At 42.7% G+C, this 27,866-nt stretch overlaps 1 protein-coding gene across 2 annotated transcripts; it reads left to right on the forward strand.

Moving 5' to 3' along the window:
- Window positions 1-9,841: 9,841 nt before the first annotated feature.
- On the forward strand, window positions 9,842-26,957 carry CPT2 (carnitine palmitoyltransferase 2). Of its 2 annotated transcripts, XM_060231842.1 has the most exons (5): window positions 9,842-10,294; window positions 14,921-15,001; window positions 17,155-17,261; window positions 20,392-21,696; window positions 25,562-26,957. In XM_060231842.1, the coding sequence occupies exons 1-5, from the start codon at window positions 10,119-10,121 to the stop codon at window positions 25,894-25,896; spliced, it is 2,004 nt and encodes a 667-aa protein (XP_060087825.1). In that variant the 5' UTR covers window positions 9,842-10,118; the 3' UTR covers window positions 25,897-26,957. The 2 variants fall into 2 exon arrangements, with proteins under 2 accessions (XP_060087825.1, XP_060087826.1); XM_060231843.1 differs by lacking the exons at window positions 9,842-10,294; window positions 14,921-15,001; window positions 17,155-17,261 and adding an exon at window positions 18,548-18,723.
- Window positions 26,958-27,866: the final 909 nt, after the last annotated feature.

Here is a 27,866-nt window from a genome sequence, read left to right on the forward strand (position 1 = left end):
CTAAGCATATGAAAATCACTGGGTTTAAGCACAGGATAAGATGGTGGCAGGCGTGAACTTTACCATTTTCAGATAAATTGATTTTAAAACGTGTCCAGGATCAGAATATAAAACTGCAAAGCTCTTTGCATCTCAAGCTTCAATATAATTACAGAATTAGTGGTCTGAAAGAGTAGGAAAGAACCAATCAGGGTATTACAAAGTGGTCCCTATGTGTTGATAAAAAGGAACTGATTTCTTATTGTGCAAAAAGAAATGGATATACACAGATACACCTCCACAACACACAAACATGCCTTTGGATGAATGATCACTGAATGATTTCCTTTGATGAACAAAGTATGCTAGCTGTGTTGTTACACAATAACTTGAAAGTGTGCAGACCTACAAACCAGTACTCCCTAAAAGCTGTGGAGTTTTGTGAGCAAAAATTCTGCTTGTGAGCTCCTGGCATTAAAGTTGTGAGATACTGCATAAATTAGTTTCCTCTGGGGCCATTTTTCCTGAGCTAAGACAAAAATGTGTGAGCCGGAGGCTAAAAAACTGTGAGCTAGCTCTCACTAACTCAGCTTAGAGGGAACACTGTTGCAAACCCTCCTTTCCCAGCTCAGTTATCCCATCTGTTGTACTGTCACTATTACTATTTATAGGTGCCTTTAATTTCCAAAGTAATCTACATAATTTATTGAGGCAATTCTTACAAGCAATCTTGAACACTATTTTCCTGTTTTATAGCTGGAGGAGCAAGGCTGAGAGATAGACCAGTCCAAGCCATCAGTGTGTCCCTGGCAGAGAAGGGACCTGGATTTGATGCCATAGCTTCTAAAGTTTCTTTCTGAATTCAATAATGTCAGCCTATTAACATGTGGATGACCCGGCCTCCAGTCAGGCGACGGACCTAGTGTCATCCATGGCGACACTAGGACTCTCTCAATTTGTAATATCCCCCACGCACCAGGCCGGGCACATGTTAGACTTGATCTTTGCGGCTGGGGTTGTGGTGGAGAGAGAGGAGAGAATATAAAATCCTGACAAATTTCTTGAGAGAAAGAGAAATACGCTATACGTGGCTGATGCCAGAAGGCTTATTTTTTACTTATGAAGAGAACAGTTATAGGATAAACTCTATTTTTAAAGCTAAGAATTTTCTGGAGACAGTGAAGGAAAAAGAGGGGAAAGAAAAGAAGGAAGATGAAAAGGAAGAAGAAGGTTCTGATGAAGAGGATCCAAATGAACCACGGAAATTTCCGACAAGATTACAGACCAAAAAAGATAATAAAGCTAGTGATAAGAAAAATTCATAATGGCATCAATAATTTCTATTAATGTGAATAGACTCAATTCTCCTGTGAAAAGGAGAAAGACCTTTAGATATTTGACAAAATTGGAAATGGACATAATTTGTTTACAAGAAACCCATATTTTGGCTAAAGATCAACATTTTTTGAAAAATAAGAAAGTTGGCAACTTGTTTACAGCAACAGATATGAATAAAAAGAAAAGGGGACTGGCAATTTATGCTAAGGACAAATACAATCCACAATTACAGTACATTTCTGAAGATTGAAGAATTCTATTAGTGGAAGTCATGGTGGACAATAAAAAAATCTTACTGGCAAATATTTATGCCCCAAATGATCACAAAGAGAAATTTTTCCAAGACTTACATCTCAAGTTGTCAAACTTGAGTATGCAGAATACTGCATAGTAGGAGATTTTAATGCAGTTTCAGACAGACAATTGCATAAAAAAAAACACATAAGCATACTAAAATTAAAAGTCCTCAACTACCAACAAGTTTTTGGAAGTTAGTAAAAGAATTGGAGAACAAGATATCCAAACTCTAAAGACTTTACATATTACTCTGCCAGTCATCAAACGTGGTCAAGAATTGATATGTGTTGGCTCTCTACAAGCTTGGTTAAAGATCTAGTTGAGACAGAAATCCAAACAATAGTTATATCAGATCATAGTCCTGTAATGGTAAAACTCAAAGGCACACGAATGAGAAGAACGTGGAGGTTAAATACTTCTATTTTAAAAGATAAAGACTTTCTTAAAGAATCCAAGGCTGAAATGGAATCTTTTTTTAAACAGAACATAACTCAAGATGTAAAGATGCAAGTAGTTTGGTACACTGCTAAAGCATATTTCAGGGGTCTTTCAATCAGACATAGTGCAAAGAAGAAGAAAGAAGTGAAAATTTTCAAAAATTAATGTTGCAAGCAAGAGAAGCTGAAGAGAATTTAAAAGCACAACCAACAAGACAGGAGTTTCAAAATAAGGTTAAAGAAACACAGCATCAACTTAATTTACTACTTATAGAGGAGACGGAGAAAAAAATTGAGTTTTGCCAGACAAAATTTTTTTGAACATGCTAATAAACCTGGAAAGTGGTTGACTTATAGAATTGTAAAAGAGAATGCCAAAAGAATAATACCGGTTTTAAAAGATGTGAATAATCAAGAGAAAGTTCAAAGACAGGAGATACATCAAATTGTGGAACAATTTTATAAAAAATTATATGAAGACAAACAAGTTCAAAATGCAGATCTAGAAGAATACATTAGCCAAAACAATCTTAACAAATTTACAGAAGAACAACAAAAAATCTTAAATGGAAGTGGGAGAAGCAATGAAATCCCAAAAGAATGGTAAAGCTCCGGGTCCAGATGGACTACCTGCTGAGTTCTACAAAGCCTATGAGGAGTCTTTATCATTGCCATTCAAACTTGAAAGGATTCAAGAGGAAGCCCAAATACCAGCTTCATGGCAAGAAGCTACAATATCCCTAATTCCAAAGGAAGGTGCAAATTTGAAAGATATAAAAAATTATCAGCCAATTTCTCTTCTAAATGTGGATTATAAAATTTTTGCAACAATACTGGCACAACGCCTGAAGGTCCTACAATCCACAATACATCAAGACCAGGCAGGATTTCTCCCTAGAAGATATTTGAAAGACAATGTTAGAACAGTATGTAATATAATGGAATACTATGAGAGTCACCCAGAGAAACAATTGGCATTAATCTGTTTGGATGCAGAGAAGGCTTTTGATAATGTTCGTTGGCAATTTATGTTGCAACAACTGAAGGGAATGGAATGTGGCGAGAATTTCTTGAAAACAATAGAATCAATATATTCTTCGCAAAGGGCAAGGGTGATGGTGAATGGTGAGCTAACAGAAGCAATTGGCATTCAAAAGGGTACAAGACAAGGCTGCCCACTCTCACCACTCCTTTTTATCTTGTGCTTAGAGATTCTGAATAACCAAATAAGAGAAGACACAAGTATTAAGGTGATTAAAGGTGAACAATACAAATTGAGAGCTTTTGCGGATGATCTGGTTTTTATATTAGAGCAGCCAACAGACTCAATTGACTGTTTGATAAACAAGATTAACCAAATTGGCCACTGGGCAGGATTGAAGATTAACTATCATAAACCAAAATTCTTGACGAAGAATATGACAGTAGAACAAGTCCAACTTCTCCAATAAAAATCAGGGTTTTTGCATGAGAAAAGAATTAAATACTTAGGTGTATACATCTCATACAAATGCAGTAGTTTAAAAATGGACAATTACGATAAACTACTCAAAAAAATTAAAAAAGATTTGGAAAAATGGCATGACTTGAACTTATCCCTAATGGGAAGAATAGCATCAATAAAGATGAACATTTTGCCAAGATTGTTATTTTTATTCCAAACTATTCCAGTACTCTTAAACAGTGGGTTCTTTCAAGAATTGAACAAGATGATTTCTAAATACCTACATTTGGCAAGGCAAAAAACCAAGAATCAAACTAAAGATACTGCAAGACTCTAAATTGAGAGCAGGTATGGGCCTCCCAGATTGGCAACTGTACTATAAAGCTTCTGTGCTCTTGTGGGTAAAAGACTGGGTACTATTGAATGATAAGAGACAGTTATTGCTAGAGGGATACGATTTCAATTTAGGCTGGCATGTGTATTTATGGTATCAAAGATTAGAAGGACATTCATATTTTAAGAACCACTGTTTTGAAAATCTTTGTATCACACATAGTTATGGTTAAAACCGAGAATTTACCAAAAAAATTCCAAGATGGGTATCTCCAGTGGAAGCATTCACTCCTCCAAATCTTTTGAAACACAGTCAGAGTTATAGATATGATGACCTGTTGAAAAACGATAACCAATTGAAAACCAGAGAAGAGCTGGAAAACATGGACATTAAAATGAGTTGGTGGCTGAGAATGCAAGTTGAATCTAGGTATGCCAAAGATAAGACAACAGACTTTAGCACAGAGCAATATCTATTTGATAAAATCTTCTTAGGTCCTCAAGAAAAGCTAATTTCTAAGCTATATGCATACCTATTACAGATGAAGATGCAAGATGAGGTAGCAAAAGATTGTATGGTCCAATGGGTGAAAAACTTGGGACGTAATATCAGGTTAGAAGAATGGGAGAGGTTGTGGAAATTCAATATTAAACTAAGTCAGTAACCTTTAAAGAAAATCTGTGTAAGATATTTTATAGATGGTATATAACTCCACAGAAATTGTGTAAGGTGCATACTAACATGTCTAACAAATGTTGGAAATGCATAAACATGTGGGATCTATCATATGTGGTGGACACGTGAGGTGGTGAAAGACTATTGGAAAATGGTTCACGAGCTATTACAGAAAATTCTGAAGATACAGATCCAATTTAAACCAGAACTGTTTTTATTGAATATATACCCTGAAGATTACTCCAAAGAGATGAGACATTTGTTGGCACATATTAACACAGCAGCTAGGATTCTTCTGGCACAGAGATGGACACTGCAGGAGATCCCCACAAGAATGGACTTGGGGAAAATTTTGGAAACGGCTGAGCTGGACTACTAATCCCAATTGTTGGCTGGGAAATCTAAAGAAGAAGCAAGAAAATATTGGTTGAAACTACATATTTGGCTAGATACTCAAGACTCTTAAGATTCTTTGGTGTGAACTTATATTTCCTTTCTCCTGTACTTTTTTATTATAAGACTGCCTTTACTGGAAATGTTAACTTGAATAGGCACTTCAACAAGAAGACTTACATTATAAATGTATTAAAATGTTGATGATCTAAAGTTAAGAGATAATAATAGGTGACAATATATGTATTCTGTGAAAGCATATTAGATGCAGACCTGTATTCTTAGAAAGTATATTACATGCAGACTACGATATTTGTAACTATAACTTTCTGTTCCCTCTTACCCTTTATCCCCAACCTTTAGAAAACCAATAAAACTTTTAAAACATACATAAAATGATCATTTAGAACAAATCAATAACCATATGAAAAGCAGCAAGAAACAATTAAGAAGTCAGTTTTTAAAACTAGCAATGGCAAAAAGAAAAAAGAAAAGACAGAAAAACAAACCCTCACCCATACAGTCAACATGCATGGTGGTTAAAGCAATGGACTTTCAACCCTTTGCATGAGGATGGTGGCTCAGTGCTGTGCCTGCAGAAGATCCCAGGATTCAATCCCTGGTATCTTCAGTTAAAAGATCTGACCATAAGTGGTGTGAAGACCTCTGCCTGAGACCTTGGAGAGCTGCTGCTAGTCTGTGTAGACAATTTTGACTTTGGTGGACCAAGGGTCTGTTTCAGTATATGACAGTTAATGTGACTAGAATCTGGGAGAGCTAGGTTCAGATCCCTAGTCTGACCGAATGTGACACTCTCAACTGCCTCACAAGCAACGGCCGATTGGCTATTTCCTTAACTGGGAGAAATCATGGTGGGCTGTGGTCTTCAAGAACTGCCTATCTCACCCTCACCCTGGTTTTCCCCTCCCTGTGATGGGGCTGGTGAGGAGCATGGCAGTGTCTCTCTTTGTCTTACCAGTCCATCTCACAGCAACACATGATTTCATCCTACTGGCCCAGCTGCAATAGATTGGTGAAGCAGAGAAAGGCAGCATCTGGCTTTGACCTGCTAGCCCAGAAGGGGTGGTCCTGCTGAGAAATACAGTGGTGCCTAGCTTTGTCTTACTGCCCAGCGCAAGGTGGTGCACAAACATTCTCCTGTGAGCAGTGGGGCCTGGTTTTCCTCTAATGGCCCAGCTAGTTCCCCCCTGGCCACTAGTGGAGGGATGGGAGCAGGGTTGCCAGATCCAGGTTACGGGACACCTGGAGATTTGGGGGTGGAACCTGGGGAGGGCAGGGACCTCAGTGAGATACAATGCCATAGAATCCACCCCCAAAAGCATCCATTTTCTCCAGGGGAATTGATCTCTGCAGTCCAGAGATGAGATGTAATTCCAGGGGATTTCCAGGTCCCATCTGGAGGCGTACATCACAAGGCCCAGTGCATGACTTTGTCCTCCTGTCCCAGAGCTAGTGTGGGTAACAAATGCAAACTACAAATACAAACAAAATATGAATAAAGACATGCAATCAATTATGAACAGCAAAAATTCACTGCCACAGTGGAATTCATTGCCACAGGAGGTGGTGGTAGCTACAAGCATAGCCAGCTTCAAGAGGAGATTGGGTAAAAATATGGAGCAGAGGTCCATCAGTGGCTATTAGCCACAGTGTGTGTGTGTATTGGGGGTTTTTTGCCACTGTGTGATACAGAGTGTTGGGCTGGATGGGCCATTGGCCTGATCCAACATGGCTTCTCTTGTGTTCTTATGTTCTTAAAAATTCATTATATAGTGTTCCACAGTCTATCATTTATTAAATCCATAAATTATTTCAATAAAAATATTTCATACAAGTTCTTCAAAGACACACCTTCTTTAAGACCTCTCAGAAACCTGAATATTCCAGAAGTCTCTAGTGAGCTTTACAGCAAATTGAAGTCCTCTGTACACAATTCATTGAAGTACAGCATAGTTCAATTTGCTGTAAAGCTCACTAGAGATTTGAACAACTTCTTGTATGAAATATTATATTTACCAGAACCAGTTAGCTATCTGTACTGTTGTCTCTGCTTAATTTCTAGAGCTGGTGGGAACAGCGACAGCCCAAAGGCTCATGGCGCCCCCAGCAGGCACTGCCCCCCCCCCCGCAAAACAATACTGGCGTTGAAGTCTGTGCGTGTTTTGAAGAGACCTCTGGAGAAAGTTTCTCCCCCCCTCCTTTCCTGTATTGCTTGGGGTCCTCGTGGCAGGGCTAGATCCACATATTTTTTGAGGGGGGAGGGGCAAAAGTAAAAAGTGGTGCCCCTTATATTTTCTCTTCATTTATATAAGGCAGTTTCATGTCTGTGTTCATATGAAGCGTTGATTATAGTTGGCTGCCAGGCGGGGTCAGCCTTGATGAAGTCTATATTGCTTCTGCAGAACTGTCTGGAATGGCTAAAGCAGTACAGGGATGTAAAGCAGACTCTCACACAGGGAATAGCAGGAAAATAGTCAGGATTACTGGAGAGACCAGTGAGATAGCCCCGTGCAGCACAATGAATAAGGCTGACCGCCTCCCTGCCGCCGCCTCCTGGCTCCTCCTAGCAGCTGCCGCTGCATTCCTGCCGCCTCCCCGGCGCCTTCCTGCTGCCTCCTCCTTGCAGCCGCCACTGCCTTCCCACCACCTTCTGCCGCCTCCCCACAGCTGCCTTCCCGCCACCTTCCACCACCTCACCGCTGTTTTTCGTTGCCTTCTGCCGCCTCCCCGCAGCCGCCACTGCCTTCCTGCCACCTCCTTCCCACTGCCTTCCGCCGCCTCGCCATATCCATCACTGCCTTCCTGCCACCTTCCCACAGCTACCTTCCCGCCACCTTCCCTGCAGCTGCCTTCCTGCCACTTTCCACCACCTCACTGATGCCTTCCTGTCGCTTTCCGTTGCCTCCTCGCAACTGCCGCCGCCTTCCCACTGCTTTCCACCACCTCCCTGCAGCTGCCGCTGCCTTCCTGCCACCTCCCTGCAGCTGCTGCTGCCTTCCCACTGCCTCCCCACAGCCTCTGCTGCCTTTCCACCATCTTCCACAGCTTCCCAGCAGCCGCCACTGCCTTCCCACCACCTTCTGCCGCCTCGCCACTGTTTTCCCGCCGCCTTCCACCGTCTCCCCAGTCTCCCCGCCACCTTCCGCTGCCTCGCCACTGTGTTCCTGCTGCCTTCCACCTCCTTCTGCCGCCTCGCCACTGTCTTCCTGCTGCCTTCCACTGCCTCCCCACAGTCTGCCCACCACCTTCTGCTGTGTTCCTGCTGCCTCTCTGCAGCTACTGCAGTATTCCCACTGTCTTCCACCTCCTTCCGCTGCCTCGCCACTGTCTTCCTGCTGCCTTCCACCGCCTCTCTGCAGCCGCTGCTGCCTTCCCGCCACCTCCCCGCAGCTGCCGCTGTCTTCCCCCTGCCTTCCACTGCTTCCCCCTGCCTTCCCAACACCTCCCCGCCGCCGCTGTCTTTCCGCGGCCGCCTTCTGCACACACCTTCTGCCCCTGAACATGCTTCACCCTTAGCGCAGGGCCTGCCTCTGCTGAGAAAGAGAAGCAACCTGCAAACCAATCTGACTCAGAAACATTCATGACTCTTTCTTGCTGAACTGACTGGAGGCTCTGGAGCAGCCATCCCAGTGAAGCAGTGCACACAAAACTTGGAGGGAAATTTTGCTGGGCTTCTCAAGGCACTCCTGGACAACTTGGGCTTTCAGCTGTCTCTTTCCCTTCCCCCCTTCCCTTCCCTAAAGAAGGGGGAAAGAGACAGCACAGGGAACAAAGGGAAGTTGTTGTCCCCACCCCCCATTTGCACTTGATAGAAAAAAGGAGTGGAGGCAGCCAAAAGAGCAAGGGAACTTTAAAAAAAATCTGTCCCCTGCTACTGACAGAGGCAGCCTGCAAGTTACGGAAGTGGGTGGGGAAACACGCTCCCAACACAGGAAGCTTTGCAGCGATTTTGCTGGCCTCCGCCAGCATAGCTCCGCAGCTTCTTTGAGGCAGGCTGCTTGTGTTCCCTGTCTGTGGTGAGAAAGCAGCAGCAAGGCAGCCAAAGGAGAAGGGAACCAACGCGCATAGAGGAGAGGAGTGAGAAGAAGAGAGGAGCGAGAGAGAGCGGCAGGCAAGGGAGACCACCAAAGTAGGAGGGACCTAGAGGAGATGGGCAGGAAGAGAGAGAGGAGGAAGAGGCGTCTGCTGGGAACGGCAGCAGCAGGAGGAGAGGCAGCGGTAGCACAGAAGGGAAGGCAGATCACATGCACAGGGGCTGTTTTTCACTGCCTCTCTGCCTTGCAGAGAAGTGATTAAAAGAACCAATCTCCCTCCCAACCCATTTAAAGACCTTGCTGGCCAGTTGGGGAGGGAGGCAGATTGAGTGGTGCTGGGCTGCTTTAGCTGCCTCTCCACAAGAGAGAGAGGCAGCAAAAGCAGCCGATCTTCGAGGCTGCTGGCTCACTCCACCCATCCACGGGGGAGCACCCAATTTGGCGTCCCCTCCCAAGTGGGGCCGGGGGCAAGCCACCCCCTCTGCCCCCTCTAGATCCAGCACTGCCTGGCGGTGAGCTTCCAGGGGGCCTGGGAGGGCGAGCTTTGGGGGCGGGGGGAGGCTGGCTCACCGAGGACAGCTGGCTCCTCCGTTCTCCATCACCAGAGGCAGGAATGAAGGGCATTGCGGTGTTTGGCTCCTCTGTGAAGCGTACTCCCTGCGGAGGTGAGTGCCGTACACTGGAGGCATAGCGGAAGGGGAACGTTTTCCAAGGTCGTTCTGGTCGCCAGTCTCTACCTGCTCAAGGATTGTTAAACTGTTTGGGGCACTGGGCAGAATGAAATAACCGCGTAAAGTGGACTGAAGTCTTCAAAGGAAAAAGTGTACTAAGTATAATCTAAATCAGGCAGTACTCTGATTTGCCAGTTAAAGATGATCCCGCCCCTTCCCATTTTAAGTTGAAATTTCATGAGGGTGTGTGTGTATCAGGCCAAACGCCCGCAAAAGGGGAACCGGGGTTCCTTCGGACAACGAAAGGAGACGTTCACACCCTGGGACACTTTTGCAGTAGTTGCTCAACTTTTTCACACAGGCCAGCTTCAGTCAACTCCTCCCAGAGGTGGGTCCTAGCAGGCGGTCTCTTCTCTCTTGCGGAACTCCACTTTGGAGAGTTCATAAAGGCCCGGAAGCCGAAAACGCTTACACTAAGAAACGCACGAATCAACGATGGCGGGTCAGGCAATGCTCGGATCTTCCTTCCTCCGATTTCGGGGGGCTCCATCCTCTCAGCTCCATCCTGTCTTTGCCAGGCTGCGGAGGAGCTACAGCCAGAATGGTTCCATCTCGCAGTTCTTGCACCACAGCCTGGTGCCCACCATGCATTATCAGAAAAGCTTACCACGGTAAGTTGGTGCCTTCTCGGCCAGACCAAAGTACATCCACTGCGTGCAGCCTGGCATCCCGAACATTCCCTAGATCCATTCAGCTGGTTCTGCTTCCTCTTAAGGCAACTCCTAAAGTGTACCTTTCGCCATCGCTCTTATTCTTACCTCTCAGCTTGGATTAGTCATGACCAGGGCGGTTGCCAGAATTTGGAAGGGGGGATATTTACATTTTTTAGGGGGCACTGATGCCCTGCCCAGTGCCCCAAACAACCTTCCCTTTAGTGGCTCCCTCCCTGCCTGCTTCTCTCTCTTTCCACCGCCCTCCCCTCCCCCCAACCAACTTGCCTCCTGGCTGGGGGCAGAAGCAGCCCCTGGACAAGTTACAGGGCCCATGGATCAGCTGTTTCACAGGCCCTTTAACTTGTGTGGGAGGCTGGGGACTGCTTCTGCGCCGGCCCACGTGCTGTTTTAGAAGAAGAAGAAGAAGAATTGCAGATTTATATCCCGCCCTTCTCCCTGAATCAGAGACACAGAGCGGCTTACAATCTCCTATGTCTTCTCCCCTCACAACAGACACCCTGTGAGGTGGGTGGGGCTGGAGAGGGCTCTCACAGCAGCTGCCCTTTCAAGGACAACCTCTGCCAGAGCTATGGCTGACCCAAGGCCATTCCAGCAGGTGCAAGTGGAGGAGTGGGGAATCAAACCTGGTTCTCCCAGATAAGAGTCCGCACACTTAACCACTACACCAAACTGGCTCTTTTAGTGGCAGGGAATGCAGGGCTGTGGCGAGCTCACCACCGCCCTCTTTTCCCCTCAGTAAAATAACTCACAGGGGTGGCAGCAGAAGCAGGCCCCCACCTGAGTTAGGGCCACAAAACAGCTGATCCACAGGTCTTTTAAGCTGTGGGGGGCTGGGGGCTGCTGCCGCCAGGAGCGGCTCTAGGGTGAATAGGCCCTAGGCAGGCAACCCCCCCAGCTGCTGCGCTCTGCTCACCCCCAGCCGCTGCCATGGCGCTCCCCTTGCTCCCCACTGCCGCCACGCTTTGCTCGCCCACTGCCACTGTAGTGCTCCCCGCCCCTACTTCCCTGCGACTGCTGCCAACCCGCCTTTGTGCTCTGCTCGCTCCCACCTGCCGCTGCAGTGCTTCGCTCACTTGCCCCCTGCTGCACTCCCCTGCTCACCGCCCCTCCTCCCCCTGCTCTCCACAACTACTGTCAGCCCACACGCTGTTTTAGTGGTGGCAGGGAAGGGAGGACTATGGTGAGCTTACCGCCACCCTCTCTTCCCCACCAGTAAAATAATGCACGGGCTGGCAGCAGAAGCAGCCTCCAGCCCCCGCACCAGTTAAAGGACCTGTGGATCAGTTGTTTCATGGGCCCTTAACTTGCGAGGGGCTGGGGGCTGCTTCTGCTGCTGGCCCGCAGGTTATTTTACTGGTGGGGAAGAGCGGGCAGCGGTGAGCTCGCCACAGCCCTCCCTTCCCTGCCACTAAAACAGCGCGTGGGGCTGGCAGCAGACGGGGCCCTCAGCGCCCTCAAGTTAAAGGGCCCATGAAACAGCTGATCAACGGGCCCTTTAACTCAGGCCAGAGGCTGGGACTGCTTATGCCCCCACACCAGAAGCGGCCTCTCTGCCCTGGAGCCATGGCAGAAGCCCCAGGGGCGGGTTGGGACCTCAGGGTCAGGGGGCCTCTTCCTGAAGTCGGAGGGGCTGTGCCGCCACAGGTCCCCTCGTAGCTACAGGCCTGGTCGTGACACTCCTTTTTGTTACTAGAACTCATCCTTGCAAGAAGAGGCTGCAGTTCTCTCACCTCTCCAGCCAAGTTTGTATTGGGGGCTTGTATATCTTGTGTTGAGCCTGAATCTGTGTGCCAAGTAAAGGACATGCAAGTATTTTTCAGTTGCAGAGAGGAAATTTCTGGAGAATACAGTTACTGCATTGCAGCAGCACTTCGGCAGGGTGGAAAAACTGCACTTGGTGAAACTTTGCAGTTTTCAACTTTGTAAGATTCAACGGTACACTGGCATTTATATTTAGTATCTATTTCCTCACAAGGACACTCCACCCGTCCTTAATCAAGAATTAGAATCATAGAATTGGAAGGGACCTCCAAGGTCATGTAGTCCAACCCCCCCCCCCCCCGCACAATGCAGAAATACCTCTCCTCACACACACCCAGTGACACCTGCTCCAAGCTCAGAAGATGGCAAAAAAACAACCACTAGCCTGGAGAAAAATTGCCGCTTGCCCCCAATTGTACAAGTAGGTCTCTGCCCCACTGCTAGGTTTCCTCTTTGTATTCTATTGACCTTCATTCAGTTGTTTGTATTTTATTGATCTTCATTCAGTTCTGGCAGATTCCCCATAAAACACGTTTAGGGTCATATTTTAACACTATGATAATCACTCTAAAAGAACTACCACTTCTGAGTTGCATACTTAACTGAAGAGAAAGCCTTGCTTCACCCATTGTGAGTGAATGGGGAAAGTACAGTATCACACAGCCCCAACTGTGAATGTAGCGAAGTGATTAGCACCTAATTTAATTGAATATGAGTTTAGTAATCTTGGAGAGCTTTTTGTTGTGTTAGCTCTCAGTGAATTCAAAGTTGTTCCTGGAACAGGGCAGTTCCTTGTGTGGTCAGGGTTTTATGTGCCATTTTAAAATAGATGTCATGCTGCATCGTTCAACCAATGTGGTCTCTACTCTAACCCTCCACAGAGCTGCAACAATGGAGAAACTACCTTCTAGAAATTTCCTCTGCAACTTTGAACCTATGGCCTTCAAAAGGCAGTTATATCATACAAAGCAAGAGGAAAACAATAAAAAATAACTTTGATTCATGACCAGGGATAGGAGAAATAAGATTATTCATTAAAGAGGGTTAAAAATACTTACAGGTTAACACACAGCTTTCATTAGGTTCAATTCCAGGGAGCACAAGCTAGTCAACAGCCAAGCTTTTATTTTTTAGGTGAATATTGGCCTTTCCTCAGCCTCCTCACAATGTAAAATGTGAAGTCCTCCCAGAAGCTACAGATCTTTAGCCAATTTCTCTCAGCAATTGGGCTTTGATACAGCTACAGTTGGTTTCTTTTTTCGCTGGCTTCTCTTCACATACCCAAATCTCAAGCAACAATTTCAACTGCAGTTACATCGTTTTGGTTTAAAAGAGGAAGAAGAGCAGGGAGGAAATCCAAAAGCAAGGGCCCACATCTTTTCACGGAGAAACAGGCTAGCTACTACCCAGTGAGAGAGACGGTGGAAAGGAATGCTGCACAGTGGTGGGTAGGTCATGCATTGAAAGCTACTGCAGCTGATTCCAGCTGTGACAGCAGTCCTGCTAATGAATGAAACTGCCAGCATACATTTTCTGTGCCATGAATAAAACTTGGTAGAGATGCCAGGAGTAAGATCTAGTCCATGGGCTTCAAGTTAGTCATTTCTTGTGCATGACATGTGCCAGTCAGTTTATTTACAGCAGCTTCCAGCCTGGATATAAAGAAACTGCCTCTTTTGGCCAGGATTAACAGTATGCAAGCAACAAAATGCTAGTTCGGGGCAGCATTGTGCAATAGACAAGTAGAAACCTTGGGGGATAAGCGCTGAGTGAGGAGTCCCCAAATTTTTGGTGGCCTTGGAAGCCATTATTTTGTGACTCCATTTATTATTGACTCCATTTTCCCCAAGTGCTTTGGCACATGCTGAGGGTTTCAGAGAAGAGTCGTTTCATTTGGGAGGCCTTGAGATATAGTCTTTGTTAATGTAGTATTGAATGGTCACTTGCTAGGTCATGTAAACCGGCAAAGGTCCTGTCACATAATGAAAACTGCAAGAAGCATAACTGGATGACAGGGAAGAATCTGAGTCATGGCTGGTATGAAAAACCTTCTGCCTTTAGGCCAAGCAAAAGTTTAGTATGTAGGTGAAAAGTTAGTGCTAAAAGTGGATGGTGATTTACATGATTGCTGTCCTCATTTAGTTTATGCTACCAACTTTAATAGTACCCCTTATGCCCTTTTACTACTGATAAATACCAGGTGAAACCTAAGAAAACAGAAAATAATCATTCAACTTGTTTATTTTGCATGTTTGTTGTGACTTAATTTTCAACAACCTTCTCAGGATCATGCTGTAAAAATTACAGTTAAATTATTGGCGTCTCCTGCCCTTTACCATTGTCATGTAGAGGTTCCTTAGTTAGACAGGTAAAACCTACAAGATACTGCCAATAGAAATATATATTCTGCTGGTTTCTGTGGGATTTAGGTACAGTACCATCCTACACAGTTGCATCTTTCTAAAAAGCTCATTTACTGTTCTTGGGTATAATTCTGTTTAGGATTGCATTGTTGGTTTCAGAATTATTAACACATTTCCTGATTTCAGCACTGAAATGTTTTAAAGCTTGTCTGGATACAGTATTTTATCTTTATAGCCAAAGCAAATCCAAATACTTGGGAAGGGTAATGATTATCTATGCATTATTGCATCATTAATCATGAATTATCTCAAAAGAGTTCCTTTCAAGCCTTTATTTAACTTTCTAAATTGTTGAATAGAGTAACTGGGAATCCAAGAATGGTTTTAGTCGGGCATTCGGAATAACATGATAATGTATTTCTATGTGTCTTGTCTCTAGTTTGCCCATTCCAAAATTGGAAGACACGATTAGAAGATATCTGAATGCTCAAAAGCCTCTCTTAAGTGATGATCAGTTCAGGTAAGAACTAAAGGGCCTGAGCACAAAAAAAAAATCCTGCATGGTGCTGGCAGAACATCCCCATTCCCTTTGTGAGTGGCTGGCTACTGCCTCCTCATTGCCCTGGAGAGATGCTTGATTTAGAACAGTGGGTCACCCAGGACCTATTGATTCACTCAGAACAATCCTTTTGGCATCCAGCCAGGCTTCCCCTTCATCTGTTACCCTTGATTAAGCAGCCATTAATCAATGCTTAAGTCTGTTCACCTTTCCCATCATCCTTCCTGTCTGGGGCTTGTAGGGCCATCAAACCTCTCCCACCCTTTTGTCTACCTCTGATAGAATCATCAAGTCATTTGCAGCAAGTCAACCTGCCTCAGGATGTGTTTTGCCCTATAACTATATCACCCTGCTAACCCAACTCTGTGCGTGTGTGTGTCTTGGATCCCTCTGCACAGCCTCACTTGCATGTGGGCTCTCTCTCTCTCGCATTCCAAAATGCTGGTTGTTTTCTTCCTTGACTTGATGCTTCTGCGGATCTTCTCAGGATTGGTAAATATCACCCTTCCCTAAACAGCTTTTCCCTTTCCTCTTTGCTTTTTAGTTAGCACTCCACATATTTGAGGGCGTAAATACAGCATCCACTCCTCATCAGCAATGCGTAAATCGTGGCATGTCCTCTCAAAATTGAAGAGAAATGCCTCTACATCATCCCTGTTATAATATTTGTGGAACTTCTTTTGCTCTACCGGAGGGCTATCTCTGTGATGGCTTGGGAGCTTTGTCCTCACCCATAGCTCTTTTATTTTGTTCATACATCTCTTTTTCCTGTTCTCTTTGTCTTTCATTTTCTCTCTCCCTTTCCTCTTTTCCAGCTTGCATTTTGGCCATCTATAACTGGTGTTTTCTTGCTGCCTTTTCTCCTTCTACCTCAATTTTCCCCTGCTCTAAACTTTCTGCTCTGTCTCTTTCAGCTGCCTCTATTTTTGCCCTTTCTTTTTCTGCTTCTATTTTTGCCAACTCTACTTGTAATTTCATTCTTTCTAAATCCTGACTGGGGTTCTCCATAGCTGTTGCCTCTTCTGCCTGGCCATCTCCCTTTGCTTTTCCTGCCTTCCGAGGAGGTGCCATTTCTGACAGGAAATTTTTTTTGTAAACTATTCCTGGGGTAAAAAAGATATTTTTCCTGTTCTATTTTCTATGAGGAATTGCTTTTTGTGGATTATTTTGGATCCTACCTCTGCCACCAATAAATGAGACGAGCCAGGGCCAGAGGGGCAAACGGGACCGCTTTAATTCCTGTCGCACCTTGCCCAGTACCTCAGGTGAACCAAAATTTTGCCCATCAGAAACAAAATAATGGCACTGATAGTTATCGTCTTCTCAGGAAGAGCTATAGCCCTGGACTTTGGCACCGTTGAGGGCCCTTTACTCTTGCACCTCAAACTGTTTTGCCAAGTCCCCTTTTCTCTGCTGGGATATCAGTCTGTCTTCTGGGATTCCAAACTGACACAGGAAACTTTCTCCCTCTCATAGTATGTTTCTGTTCTCTCACACAAAGGGAGTCTGCCCATTAGTCCTGGGATCAGAACTCCTTACCAGCGCCTCTAAACCTGGCTCTGCCGTCTTTATGACACTCTCTGCCACAAACTTGAGAGCCTCCCAAAAGAGCAACTGCTAGCTCCTTCTTTCAGACTCTCACACAGACAAGAGCTCTGTCTCAAACTCCTGCTCTGTCTCAGACTGAAGAGATTTCTCACTCCCTGCCCCTCTCAGCTGTTACTGTTGTTACAATTAGAGGCTGTCAGCCAATCACAGTGAGTTCCTCCAGCTGTCACTCACTGAGAGTTTTATCCAGTCCATCACATATGTGTTTACTGGGTGTGTGTATCCTTGTTTTTGTTTTTATTTAAATAAAACCCTACTGGTTGAACACCTGCCTGGTTATTTCTGAGGGTTCTTACAGAGACAGATCCTCATAAACAAAGGTTACCCCCCCACTCCATCTCCAAGCTAATTCCCTTGAACTAAGAGGAGTCTGCCTACTTTGAGTAAAACTTGTGGCACTGGATCAAACTTATCTTGCAATATGCATTAATTCTTTCATTCCAACTATCCTCTTTGAAAGAAGCACAGTTTACTAAACATATTCTCTCTCTCTCTCTCTTTTAAAGGAAAACAGAGCAACTTGCTATCAGTTTTAGAAATGGAATTGGTAGTGAACTGCATGAACAGTTGGTTGCACAAGATAAGCAAAATAAGCATACTAGTTACATTTCAGGTACAATAGTATTTATGAATTGTCACTCACTCTTGATTATGTTCCTCAGATGTATTTATTCTCAAAGCAGCTTTTGATCAAATCAAAATCCAATTTGAGATTTTTAACATAAGGTAAAAAGAAACTACCTAAATTGAATCAAAACAGCCAGTGCTCCCTCTAAGCTGAGTTAGCATGAGCTAGCTCACAGATTTTTAGCCTCCAGCTCACACATTTTTGTCTTCGCTCAGGAAAAATGGCCCCAGAGCACGCTAATTTATGCAGCAACTCACAGCTTTAATACCAGTAGCTCACAACTTTAATGCCAGTAGCTCACCAAGTAGAATTTCTGCTCAAAGACTCTGCAGCTTAGAGGGAACATTGAAAACAGCAAAGTAGAAACATCCAATGAACAAAAAATAGCTAAGATTCAGAATCCCCCAAATCTTCTCAAATAGCTGTTTCCATGGCCTGACCTTTGAAGTATATCTGGAAAGATATTTAATAGTTGTTCTGCCTCTGCCAGAAAAGGTCCTGTCTTGTATCCCAACTGACCACACTTCAGATAGTGGAGTCAAACCAGGGCCCCAGGCATTGCTTTGAGTGTCTGAATATGCTGAACTGAAAACAGATTGTGAACGAGCTTAGAATGTTAGTGGGTGCACTTTAAGCTAATTAACTTCCAGTAAGATAGATGTTGGTCAGCTGACACCTCTATACATCACTCTTCAATCATGTGCAGGTTTATGTCCTACTGTACTCAGTGGGGCTTACTTGCAGCTAAGTGTGCTTACTCCATTGTCTGTTACTCAGGTACTGTTGAATGCATGAAGCAATGTACGGTAATTGAAAAATACTGTTTAGCACTGTTAGTTGAGATGGTAGACGTAATGTTTTAATTGGGGATTCTCTAAATAGAAGAATGCAAGTTGGATGTCCATGAGAATTGTGGGACATACGCATTACTGGGAAGTTTCCATGTGAAAATCTCTCTTTTCTAAGTCATTATAAGTACTGGAACTTGAACAATTTCCCCATTTTCCTTTGGTTTTTCTTTCTTTTAAAGGCCACTCAACTGCTCTCATAAAATATATTCATTCCTTAGATGGAGGTGTAGTTTTTGTGTAGTTGACTTACTGTTATAGTACCAGCTAATGCATTTGGGAAAAAGGAGTGGGGAAAGTGTGATCCAGATGCTGTTTCAAAATGAATGTAAATCTGTTTCAGGATGCTGAACCAAATAGGACCTCAAGATAATTCAACTGTCTCAGCTGTAAAATCCTTTGCCCCGGAAAAGCAGGGAGAGAGAGGAAAGGGAGCAGCCTTTAACAAAAAAGAACAGTTTGTCTTTTGTCAAAGAACGAGGAAAGGAAAGATGCAGACAGAGGAAGACCAGAGAATAAAGAAAAGGAGAGAGCAAATGTAATAGAACAAAGGAGAGACAGAGAGGAAAAGAAAGCAAGAGAAGGCTTATAGCATTTAGGTTAGTGAATACTATTTATTTAGCACTGATAAGTCTTTTTTCTGTGTATATCCTTTTGGAGTTTGTGAATATATAAATGAAGACAGGTGTCTTTACACAAAACATTCAGAGTAAATACCATGTTCCTTATGATTTACTCAGAACATCATCAAAACTAGCTGAAGGATGACAATGACTAGCTTCATTATGTTTCACTGCTCTGAATGGGAAATTAATGCTCTCTGACTCATGGTATTTGCTCAGAAGTATAAAACTGATTCCAAACTGTTAATGGACCATATATAGTATTTAAATATCTGGAACAATAATATTGTTTTCTCTGTTGTGCCTATAGTCTTCTGCTGTTTTGTTTTTAATGTAATATTAAAGAAAAGCTGAATGTTATAAGAACTTTTTTTCATCTACATTACCATTAAGAGGACAATGAGCAAACTAGCTCACCTCCTGGTAGCCAGGCAAATGAATGTAGTATAATCTAGCGCTTGCTGATAAAGGGGAAAGGGTGTTCTATGGGAACAGGCCTTGGATTCAACAGGAGCTCACAGGATCACAGCTCCTGAACTTTTCTGATGGTTCCCCCTCCTCTTCTCCACCTTGTCCATTGAATACTAGGTGCAACTGCATAACAATCCCTGGATGAGCTCCACCACCTATTTTTCTACAAAATGACCCCTGTATGGGAGAACATGAAAAAGAGCATATGATTTGTGTTAAATAATGTAAACCATAAAATACCAAATAGAACAACAATTCTGCAGTGAAGGAATAAGTATTGTCCAGCCTAATTGTGTATTTAAACCATTCAACGAAATGTATGTCATTTCTTACTTCACTGCTGCCAATTATCTACCATCCCAGTTGCTTGCATCTTTGACCATGAGTTTATTGTGACAGGAAAGTAAAGCAAAGCATATAACATTGCTTTTGTTGACATCCTTTGGGTGTGTTTTCAATGTTTACTGGTTTGGTTCAAGTTTGGTTATTGAATTCTGCACGATAACAAATGGTTGCGTGAATGTAACAGAGCATGCCAAATGTAGCAGGCCTTGCCCTACCATTGCCTTCATTTCATTGGTTGGCTTTGTTTGCAAAAACCAAACTTTATTTAGCCCTGAGAGAAACTGAGGAAAGAAAATCCCTCAAAACATTCACTCTGAAATTTGTTTCAGTTTACTTGTTTTATTGAGACTATGCAGAGAGTTACCTTTCACCTTCCATTAAAATTTTACAGACTTCAGGACTGGAAAAAAAATACAAATTGTAAGTCAAGCATAAATAGAGGAAAGATAGAAATAGGAGTGATGCACTGGCTGGGGAACTGAAGTTTATTGTAGAAAAGATTGAGATGAAACAGAAGGGCAGAAGGATGTTCCTCAAGATGAAATAGCGGTAGGACAAAGAGAAGAGTAAACTATAAATGGATTATCAGTACTAAACTGTACATCCAAAACAATATAGGCCACATGTCAGTTTCACACAGAAAAATCAGTACAAGCTTTATTTTGGATTTCAGGAACATGGAAACTAATTTGTGCATGCTGCTCTCAAAGACCAGAGATTAAAACAGAAGACCCTTCCAATGAGTAGGTTTGATACATTGCATATTAATAAGATTCGTCTGTCTACTGGTTGTTGTAGTCATCCATTTTTAACACATCTCTATTTTAGGTCCCTGGTTTGACATGTACCTAAAGGCACGTGAATCAGTTGTTCTGAATTTCAATCCATTCATGGCTTTCAGCCCTGATCCCAAAGTTGAATATAATGACCAGCTCACAAGGGCAACTAACATGACTGTTTCTGCTTTGCGTTTCTTGAAGACTCTCAGGGCTGGCTTTTTGGAGCCTGAGGTTTTTCACCTCAGCCCCTCCAGAAGTGATACTCAGGCATTTAAAAGGTTTATTCGATTTGTGCCTTCCTCTCTCTCCTGGTTTGGTGCCTATATGGTCAATGCCTATCCTCTTGATATGTCACAGTATTTCAGGCTTTTCAATTCCTCACGATTGCCTAAACACAACAAGGATGAACTTTTTACAGATGAAAAGGCAAGGCACCTATTGGTGCTTAGAAATGGAAATTTTTACACATTTGATGTAATTGATAGAGATGGCAATATAATGAAGCCGTTGGAAATCCAAGCACATTTAAAATTCATCCTTTCTGACAACAGTGCAGCTCCTGCATTCCCTCTTGCTTGTCTGACAACTGACAATCGAGATTCATGGGCATCACTAAGGCAGGAGCTGCTTGACTGTGGCAATGCAGAAGCCTTAAGGAAAGTGGATTCAGCAATATTCTGCCTGTGCTTTGATGATTCTCCAGTTAAAGACCTCATCCACTTATCCCACACCATGCTTCATGCAGATGGCACCAACAGATGGTATGACAAGTCATTTAACCTTATTTTAACCAAAGATGGCACTGCAGCAATTCATTTTGAGCATTCGTGGGGAGACGGAGTGGCTGTGCTGCGTTTCCAAAATGAAGTCTTTAAAGACAGCACCCAGTCGCCTGCTGTTACACCCCAATCGCAGCCTGCTGCCGTTGATTCTTCCACAGCTGTTCAGAAACTGACCTTTACATTGAATGATACTTTAAAAGAAGGAATTTCCAAGGCTAAACAAAATTTTGATGCTACTGTGAAAAAGCTGACAGTGAACATACTTGAATTCAAGAGAGGGGGTAAGGAGTTTTTAAAGAAGCAGAATTTGAGTCCTGATGCTGTAGTTCAGCTGGCATTCCAGATGGCCTTTCTGCAGCAATACAGCCAGACTGTGGCTACCTATGAGTCTTGCAGCACAGCAGCATTCAAACATGGCCGTACTGAAACCATCCGTCCTGCTTCAGTTTATACAAAGTCGTGTTCAGAGGCTTTTGTCAGGGAGCCATTCAAACACAGCACAGCAGAGCTACTACAGATGATTTCAGAATGCTCTAAGTATCACAGCCAGCTCACCAAAGAAGCTGCTATGGGTAAGTGTGAATGCTATGTAGATGTGACAAAAACACTTTTTACTGCTACCTGTATATTCAAAATAGCTTCTTAACGGTTTTAAAAGCCAGTAGACAAATAGGAGCAAAACACTCCTTCTCACAGTTTCCTTGTGCTTGTCAAGTTCTTAGTATGTTAACATAATATCCCTTTGCAAAAGGAGTTAAACATGAGAGGAAAGCATCAGTATGCAAAAAGTAGAGCTGTTCACATCCTTTTCTTGAATTTCTTTCCACTTTCAAGATAATAAAATGAAATCCTACCATTCCCTTCCACTGGCACATTCCTCTGGCAGGTGCCAAGAGTCCTCTCTGCCGGCACAAGTGCCTCTTTTGTTGGTGGAAGGTTTCTTGTATCAGAGGAATGTACCGGTGGAATGGAATGGAAGGATCCAGCCCAGAGATACCTATGGATAGCATGCAGGCAACAAGGAACTGCAAGTAATTACTGGGAGAATGTTGGAATGCCCTCCAATATTTTCACTGAACTTGGTGCTTCTTGTGGAGCAAAAGCAATGTGTATTGTGTAGATTCAAGCCAAACCCTGTGCAAACAGCACAGAATGCTTAGTAACATTTACAGAAGTATTTAATTGGTTTTCTAAATGAAACATAAATTAGTGTAATTTTTAATTTTGATATTTAATTTATAAAATACTCTTAATTAAAAATCACTACTTTACAATCTTATAAATTTGCCTATTTGAAAAGCTTACTTTTACATCTTTAAAATACTGTAAATATGGATGTGGGTGTGCTTAATAGTGTTATAGTTATAATAGTAAGATCTTTCTATTTTGAGCTTCTCTTAGCAATGTCCATTAAAATGCTGCACATGCTGTAGATTTTTATTTAATTACATCAGCCCATCAGCAGCATGTGAAGTGCAATGGAAAGTAAAATACTGCTACATTTATGTTGATTATTAGGTATTTCTGTAGGGGATATTTGGATGTATATATAGAACTGCTCACTTATTATTGATCAGCATTGCTGTTCCCTTTGTAGAAATTCAGGCAATTGTGTCATTTGAGATATCCTGGAGTTGATCTTGCAGATGCTGTGTACAGTAGCAGTAGTAGCCATAAGCTCTGATGAACTGAGATTACCTATGTAGTGGAAGAGTGGGCTTTGTGGGTCTGTATTCCTTATGTGCTATAATTCTTGTATCTGAATTGTGCTGGTGTCATTTGCATGGTGGATACAATAGTAGCTACACTCCAACAAAAGTAATAAGTTTGTGGCTCCAGAGTAGTACAGAAAAGACTATTTAATTATAGAGATTTATTTCACAGTGCTGACACCAAACGTTAAAATCAGTTAGAGGTTGTGAAGGTTTGAAATAAGCAAAAATTCCATGTTGTGTTTAATTTTTTTTTTCTGGGCAGAGACCAGCCTGGGGTGGGGGATGGAGAGAAATCAATTCAATTGCTTCCCAGATGTACACCTTCATACAAATTGTAATAGATTTACCAGGAGAGATAATGGGTGGGTCAAGCTTTTCCCCTTCTCTAATCAGGGAACAGAGATTCGGAGAATTTTAGATTACAGTGGACTCAGGAATAATCTCCAGGAAGAATTCCCAGGAAATCCTTTTTTGATCTGGTCAGTGGGTGGAGAAACATATGATAAAAACTACTTGCTGTGGGAAGATCTTTTTTCCTTGGATGCTGAGTCCATGAGAGGACACAAACTTCTCCTCTGGGAAGGTAGCTGTTTTTTGCCATGTGCTGACCTAACAAGCTGGAGAAAGCTTCAGGGTAATGGTAACTGTAGAGATCTGTAACTTCCTAAACTAAGGAGCTTGTCCTATATTTTAAAAACTGATAGGGCATAAATAGAGGGAAGGGACAGAGGAATTGTATTTTACCCATTTCTTTTATATCCCTTGCTCAGTCTGGTGCTGTGCTAAAAGTATGCTTGTGAACATTTTTTTAATAAATACTTTATAGCTTTTGATACTGGTAGTGGTTCTCTGTACCACTTAGACCTCCACCATCTTGGGCATGCTATTTTAAAAAAGCATTGGAAGAAAGGAGGCAGTTGGCACATGTTCCTTCAAGAGTAGAGAAGGCAAAAAACTGTCCCTGTGGTGACCAAGCACTGGGTAGCAGAGAGACAGAGGCGGCAAGGTCTCAGAATGTGGAAGGGAAGCTGGGAGATCTGACACTCTCAGCAGGCAATTACTACAAAAGTCAGGTAGTGGTGCCAGGTTATCAGAGAAAAAAGACTCTCCGGAAACCCACACAGCAACACTTTTATTAAAGCTATAAGCTGTTAGTGATACTCTTGTTATGAATCTCAGCTTGGAAATTGTGTATTGAGAATCTGTATGATCTCTTTGGATTTATTTATTACTTCACATTTCTCTTCTGTCCTTCCCAGATGAGCTCAGGGCAGGTGACATCAAAAATAAAACAAATTATATAGTTTCTAAAACAACTAACCCAAACATAAAACCAAACAAACCAACTGACTAATTAAAAATTCAGATAGCGACCATTTCAAAATCCTGGTCCCTTGCTGAACAATAACAATAGATGACAGTAATCATAATCAGTCACTGCCCCAAAGTGGGCCAGCGAGGCAGTATCTGTGTTCAGTGATGTCCACTGCCTCAGTTAAGGCCTGGTGGAACAGGTTTGTATTATGGGCCCTGTGGAATTGCAGAAGGCTCCACAGGGCTTGGATCTCTAATGGGAGCTTGTTCCACCAGCATGGGCCAGGACAGAAAAAGCCCTGGCCCTAGTTGAGGCTAAGTGGACATCCTTTGGCCCAGGGACAACCAGAAGATGTTGCTCAGCAGAGCTCAGTTTTCCAGGGGGACATATGGGGAAAGGTGGTCCCTTAGATATCTGGTCCCAGGCTGATATGGGCTTTAAAGGTTTTAACCACCAACTCAATATTGTTATAGTCTATACGGAATAATAAGCATTGTTTAAATAGCACTCGTTTGATTAGTATTTTTAAATACGATGGTTTTTCCTCTGCAGTGATTGCAATATTTTAGTTTCTAACAGTCAACAAAAGAGCTTCTTATGTTGGAGGAATGTACTGGCAGAAGGAACTGGTAGGATCCAGATTCTAGTATTTGACTGAACATATAAAAAAGAGTTGAGCAAATTTTGTTTTATTACGTTATTTAAAACATCTTGCCTTTCGTTCCCAATCAGGGCCTTAAGTTGAAAAACATTAAAACAATACATACAACAATTAAAAACATGAATAGGAAGGAGTGTCAATAAGGGAAGCAAAAACACCATCTGCTGACAGAGGATAACAGTGGGATTGGTTTGGAGTGGATGAATCTCTCTGAGGAGGAAATCCCACAGTTTTGGTGCTACAACTGAGAAAGGCCTTTTTTGTGGTTGCCACCCGCATACCCTCAAACGATTGGGGGAGCAGGAGATCTGAAAATTGCTGGAATAGATGGGTAGGTTCGTATGGGAAAAGGTGTCCTTAAGGTATGCTGGTCTCAAATCACTAGGGCTTTAAAGATCAATACCAGCATCTTGAATTGTGCCCAGAAGCAAATCAGAAGCCAGTGTAGATGAAACAAAAACTGGAGTTATATGGTCCCTCCCTACAACCCACTCCAGTCAACATCCTAGCCATAGCATTCATCCCAGTTGTGGTTTCTTGATGCTCTTCAAGGTCATCCCCACTTACAGCACATTACTCTAGGTGTTACCAAGGTGCATACAAATTTTCTGTCTGTTGTGTGGTGTTTCCTCAAATGCATATTCATTGTGTGAAGTGCTCATAATCTGTCATTTTAGAAGATGTGAAATAGTTATAACAAGCAACATTTTTGCAGTGTCAGTAATTACTGCATTTTATTTTGGCAGGTCAGGGATTTGACCGACACTTATTTGGATTGCGGTATTGGGGAGAATCCACCAGCATGCCCTTGCCAGACTTTTACCAAGACCAAGCTTATGCACAGATCAATCATAACATTCTGTCTACCAGCACGTTGAGCAGCCCAGCTGTGACCATGGGTGGGTTTGCTCCAGTGGTGTCTGATGGCTTTGGCATTGCATATAGAGTGCATGATAACTTCATTGGATGCAGTGTTTCTTCCTATCCAGCTAGGAATGTGTATGAATTCCTCCAGTGTGTGCAGAAGTCACTGGATGACATGTTTAATGTTTTGGAAGGTAAACACATCAGTAAGGGTTAGCCTGTTTGAATATGCAGTGCCCCAGGACTATCGTCCACTGGTAGAATACTTTTAGGATTCTGACTGCAATTTCAGTATCTCATCTGCTGCCTTGTGTTTCCTTTGAAAAATGATAACTCCTCAGGGAGAGAAAAAAAATCATGAATATTAATTCTGTCCATACTTTTGATTGTAAAGTAATGTTGCATTTATACTGATGGCTCATCTGTGGTTTCAGGTTCTAGGCTTCTCTACTGTCAGCGTAGTGATCCAAATATAAACTTGCAGGACACAAATTATTAGCTAAGATACAGAAAAAACATCATTGTTTTAGCTGTCAAATTAAAAAAACAACACTCTTGCACAAAAAGCTTGAACAATATTTTTTGCTGACTGGTACCTCTCATATTAACTGTAGCATACATCAGAAAATTTTAGGATATAGTCCTATTCCATGTCAGCTCTGTTCTCTCTCCCCCACTCTCCTGGTGTATGTTTTTTAAAATCAGTGTACGACTTAAAGAAGGTTTCTAGTACCTTCTTAGCATCTACACAAACAGAATAATGCCTGTCATGTCAAGTGTTTCAATTTACTATGCTTTGATCACACAGCTGATGTGTGCTGAGAAGCACACTATGAAGAGGCTTCTGACTTTGCCCAGGTTGAAAACAGTTCTTTAATATCCAGTATAAATATACTGCAGAAATAAATCCACATCCATGTATAACCACTACTGAATAACTTTGGGCCTAATAATGAAACATTTTTATTCACAATAAAATATCTATCATGTTTACTGAAAACTGAATTGCTGAGACAAGTAGCTTGGGAAGGACAGATGGAATATATATATTTAAATTAAATGCATCTATTCAGCTATCTGTACCAGAATGAAATGCTTGTACTTAGAATAACTGCCTTATTTTTTGAATATGTTAATCAGAATGTCTTTTTAAATGTGCCTTTGTTGGAAACCCTTTGATATCCTAAGGATTCCACAAAAACTTAAATGTGAACAATCAGCAACCTTGCTTTATGTATTCTCCAATGATGGGATTGAAATAAACAACAGCCTGAAGAACATAGTCTGTTACATGATGATGGAGGCCTTGCTGGGTCCTAGATTATTACTCATTTCACACTGTAGAAATAGCATGCAAGAAGGAGGGACTGCTTTAATTGGAAGTATTCTACCAGAGGTGTCAAACTCATTTGTTATGAGGGCCAAATCTCATAAATGAGACCTTGTTGGGCCAGGCATGTACCTATTTAAGATTAGGTAGCAGAGATAAATTTTTTATAAAGGACACAGAAAAATACAATTTTAAAAAATTAAAACATGCTTAAAACGTTAGCACTCCGTTTTAAAGGTGCTTTCTTTGTATTTCCCCCTGGCAAAGCAAGGTGCAATGCAGAACAAAGCAAGAGAGAGGGAGAAGGAAGCAGATGACAGCCAGTTGCTCAGGGGCCTAATAGGAGCCCTCCAGGGGCCTGATTTGGCTGCTGGGCCGCATATTTGACACCCCTGTTCTAGACCCTTATGGCTCACCCATTTTTTTCAGCGGACAGACTACAGGAGCACCCAGAGTCTCAACTGTGTGTCTACAGTACGGAGGAAACAGAAGAATTACCATGTAGTGTTTCAAGTCACAATGCAAAAGACACAACAGATTTGAATATGTTCACTTTTAAAAGTCATATTAAAAAAATTAGGTATAAACTAAAAATTCAGAACCTCTGCTGAACATTGGATTTGTTCATATACAGCACTTGTGAACTAGTGTGAACAAATTTAAGAACTTGCACAACATTAATATTACCTCTTCAACTGATTTTTCTTACTAATACTGCTGTACAGTTTCTGCCTAATCCAGCTGCTGACTTCTAAGCAGGAATTTAGGAGCTCCATTAATATAAATATAGTTGCTATGCTTGCAGCCCTACATATCCTTTTCCAAAGCCTCTCCCTCCTCCTATGGTGGCTAGTGTG

This window comes from Heteronotia binoei, chromosome 2 (genome assembly GCF_032191835.1).
Source record: "Heteronotia binoei isolate CCM8104 ecotype False Entrance Well chromosome 2, APGP_CSIRO_Hbin_v1, whole genome shotgun sequence".
Taxonomy (NCBI): domain Eukaryota; kingdom Metazoa; phylum Chordata; class Lepidosauria; order Squamata; family Gekkonidae; genus Heteronotia; species Heteronotia binoei.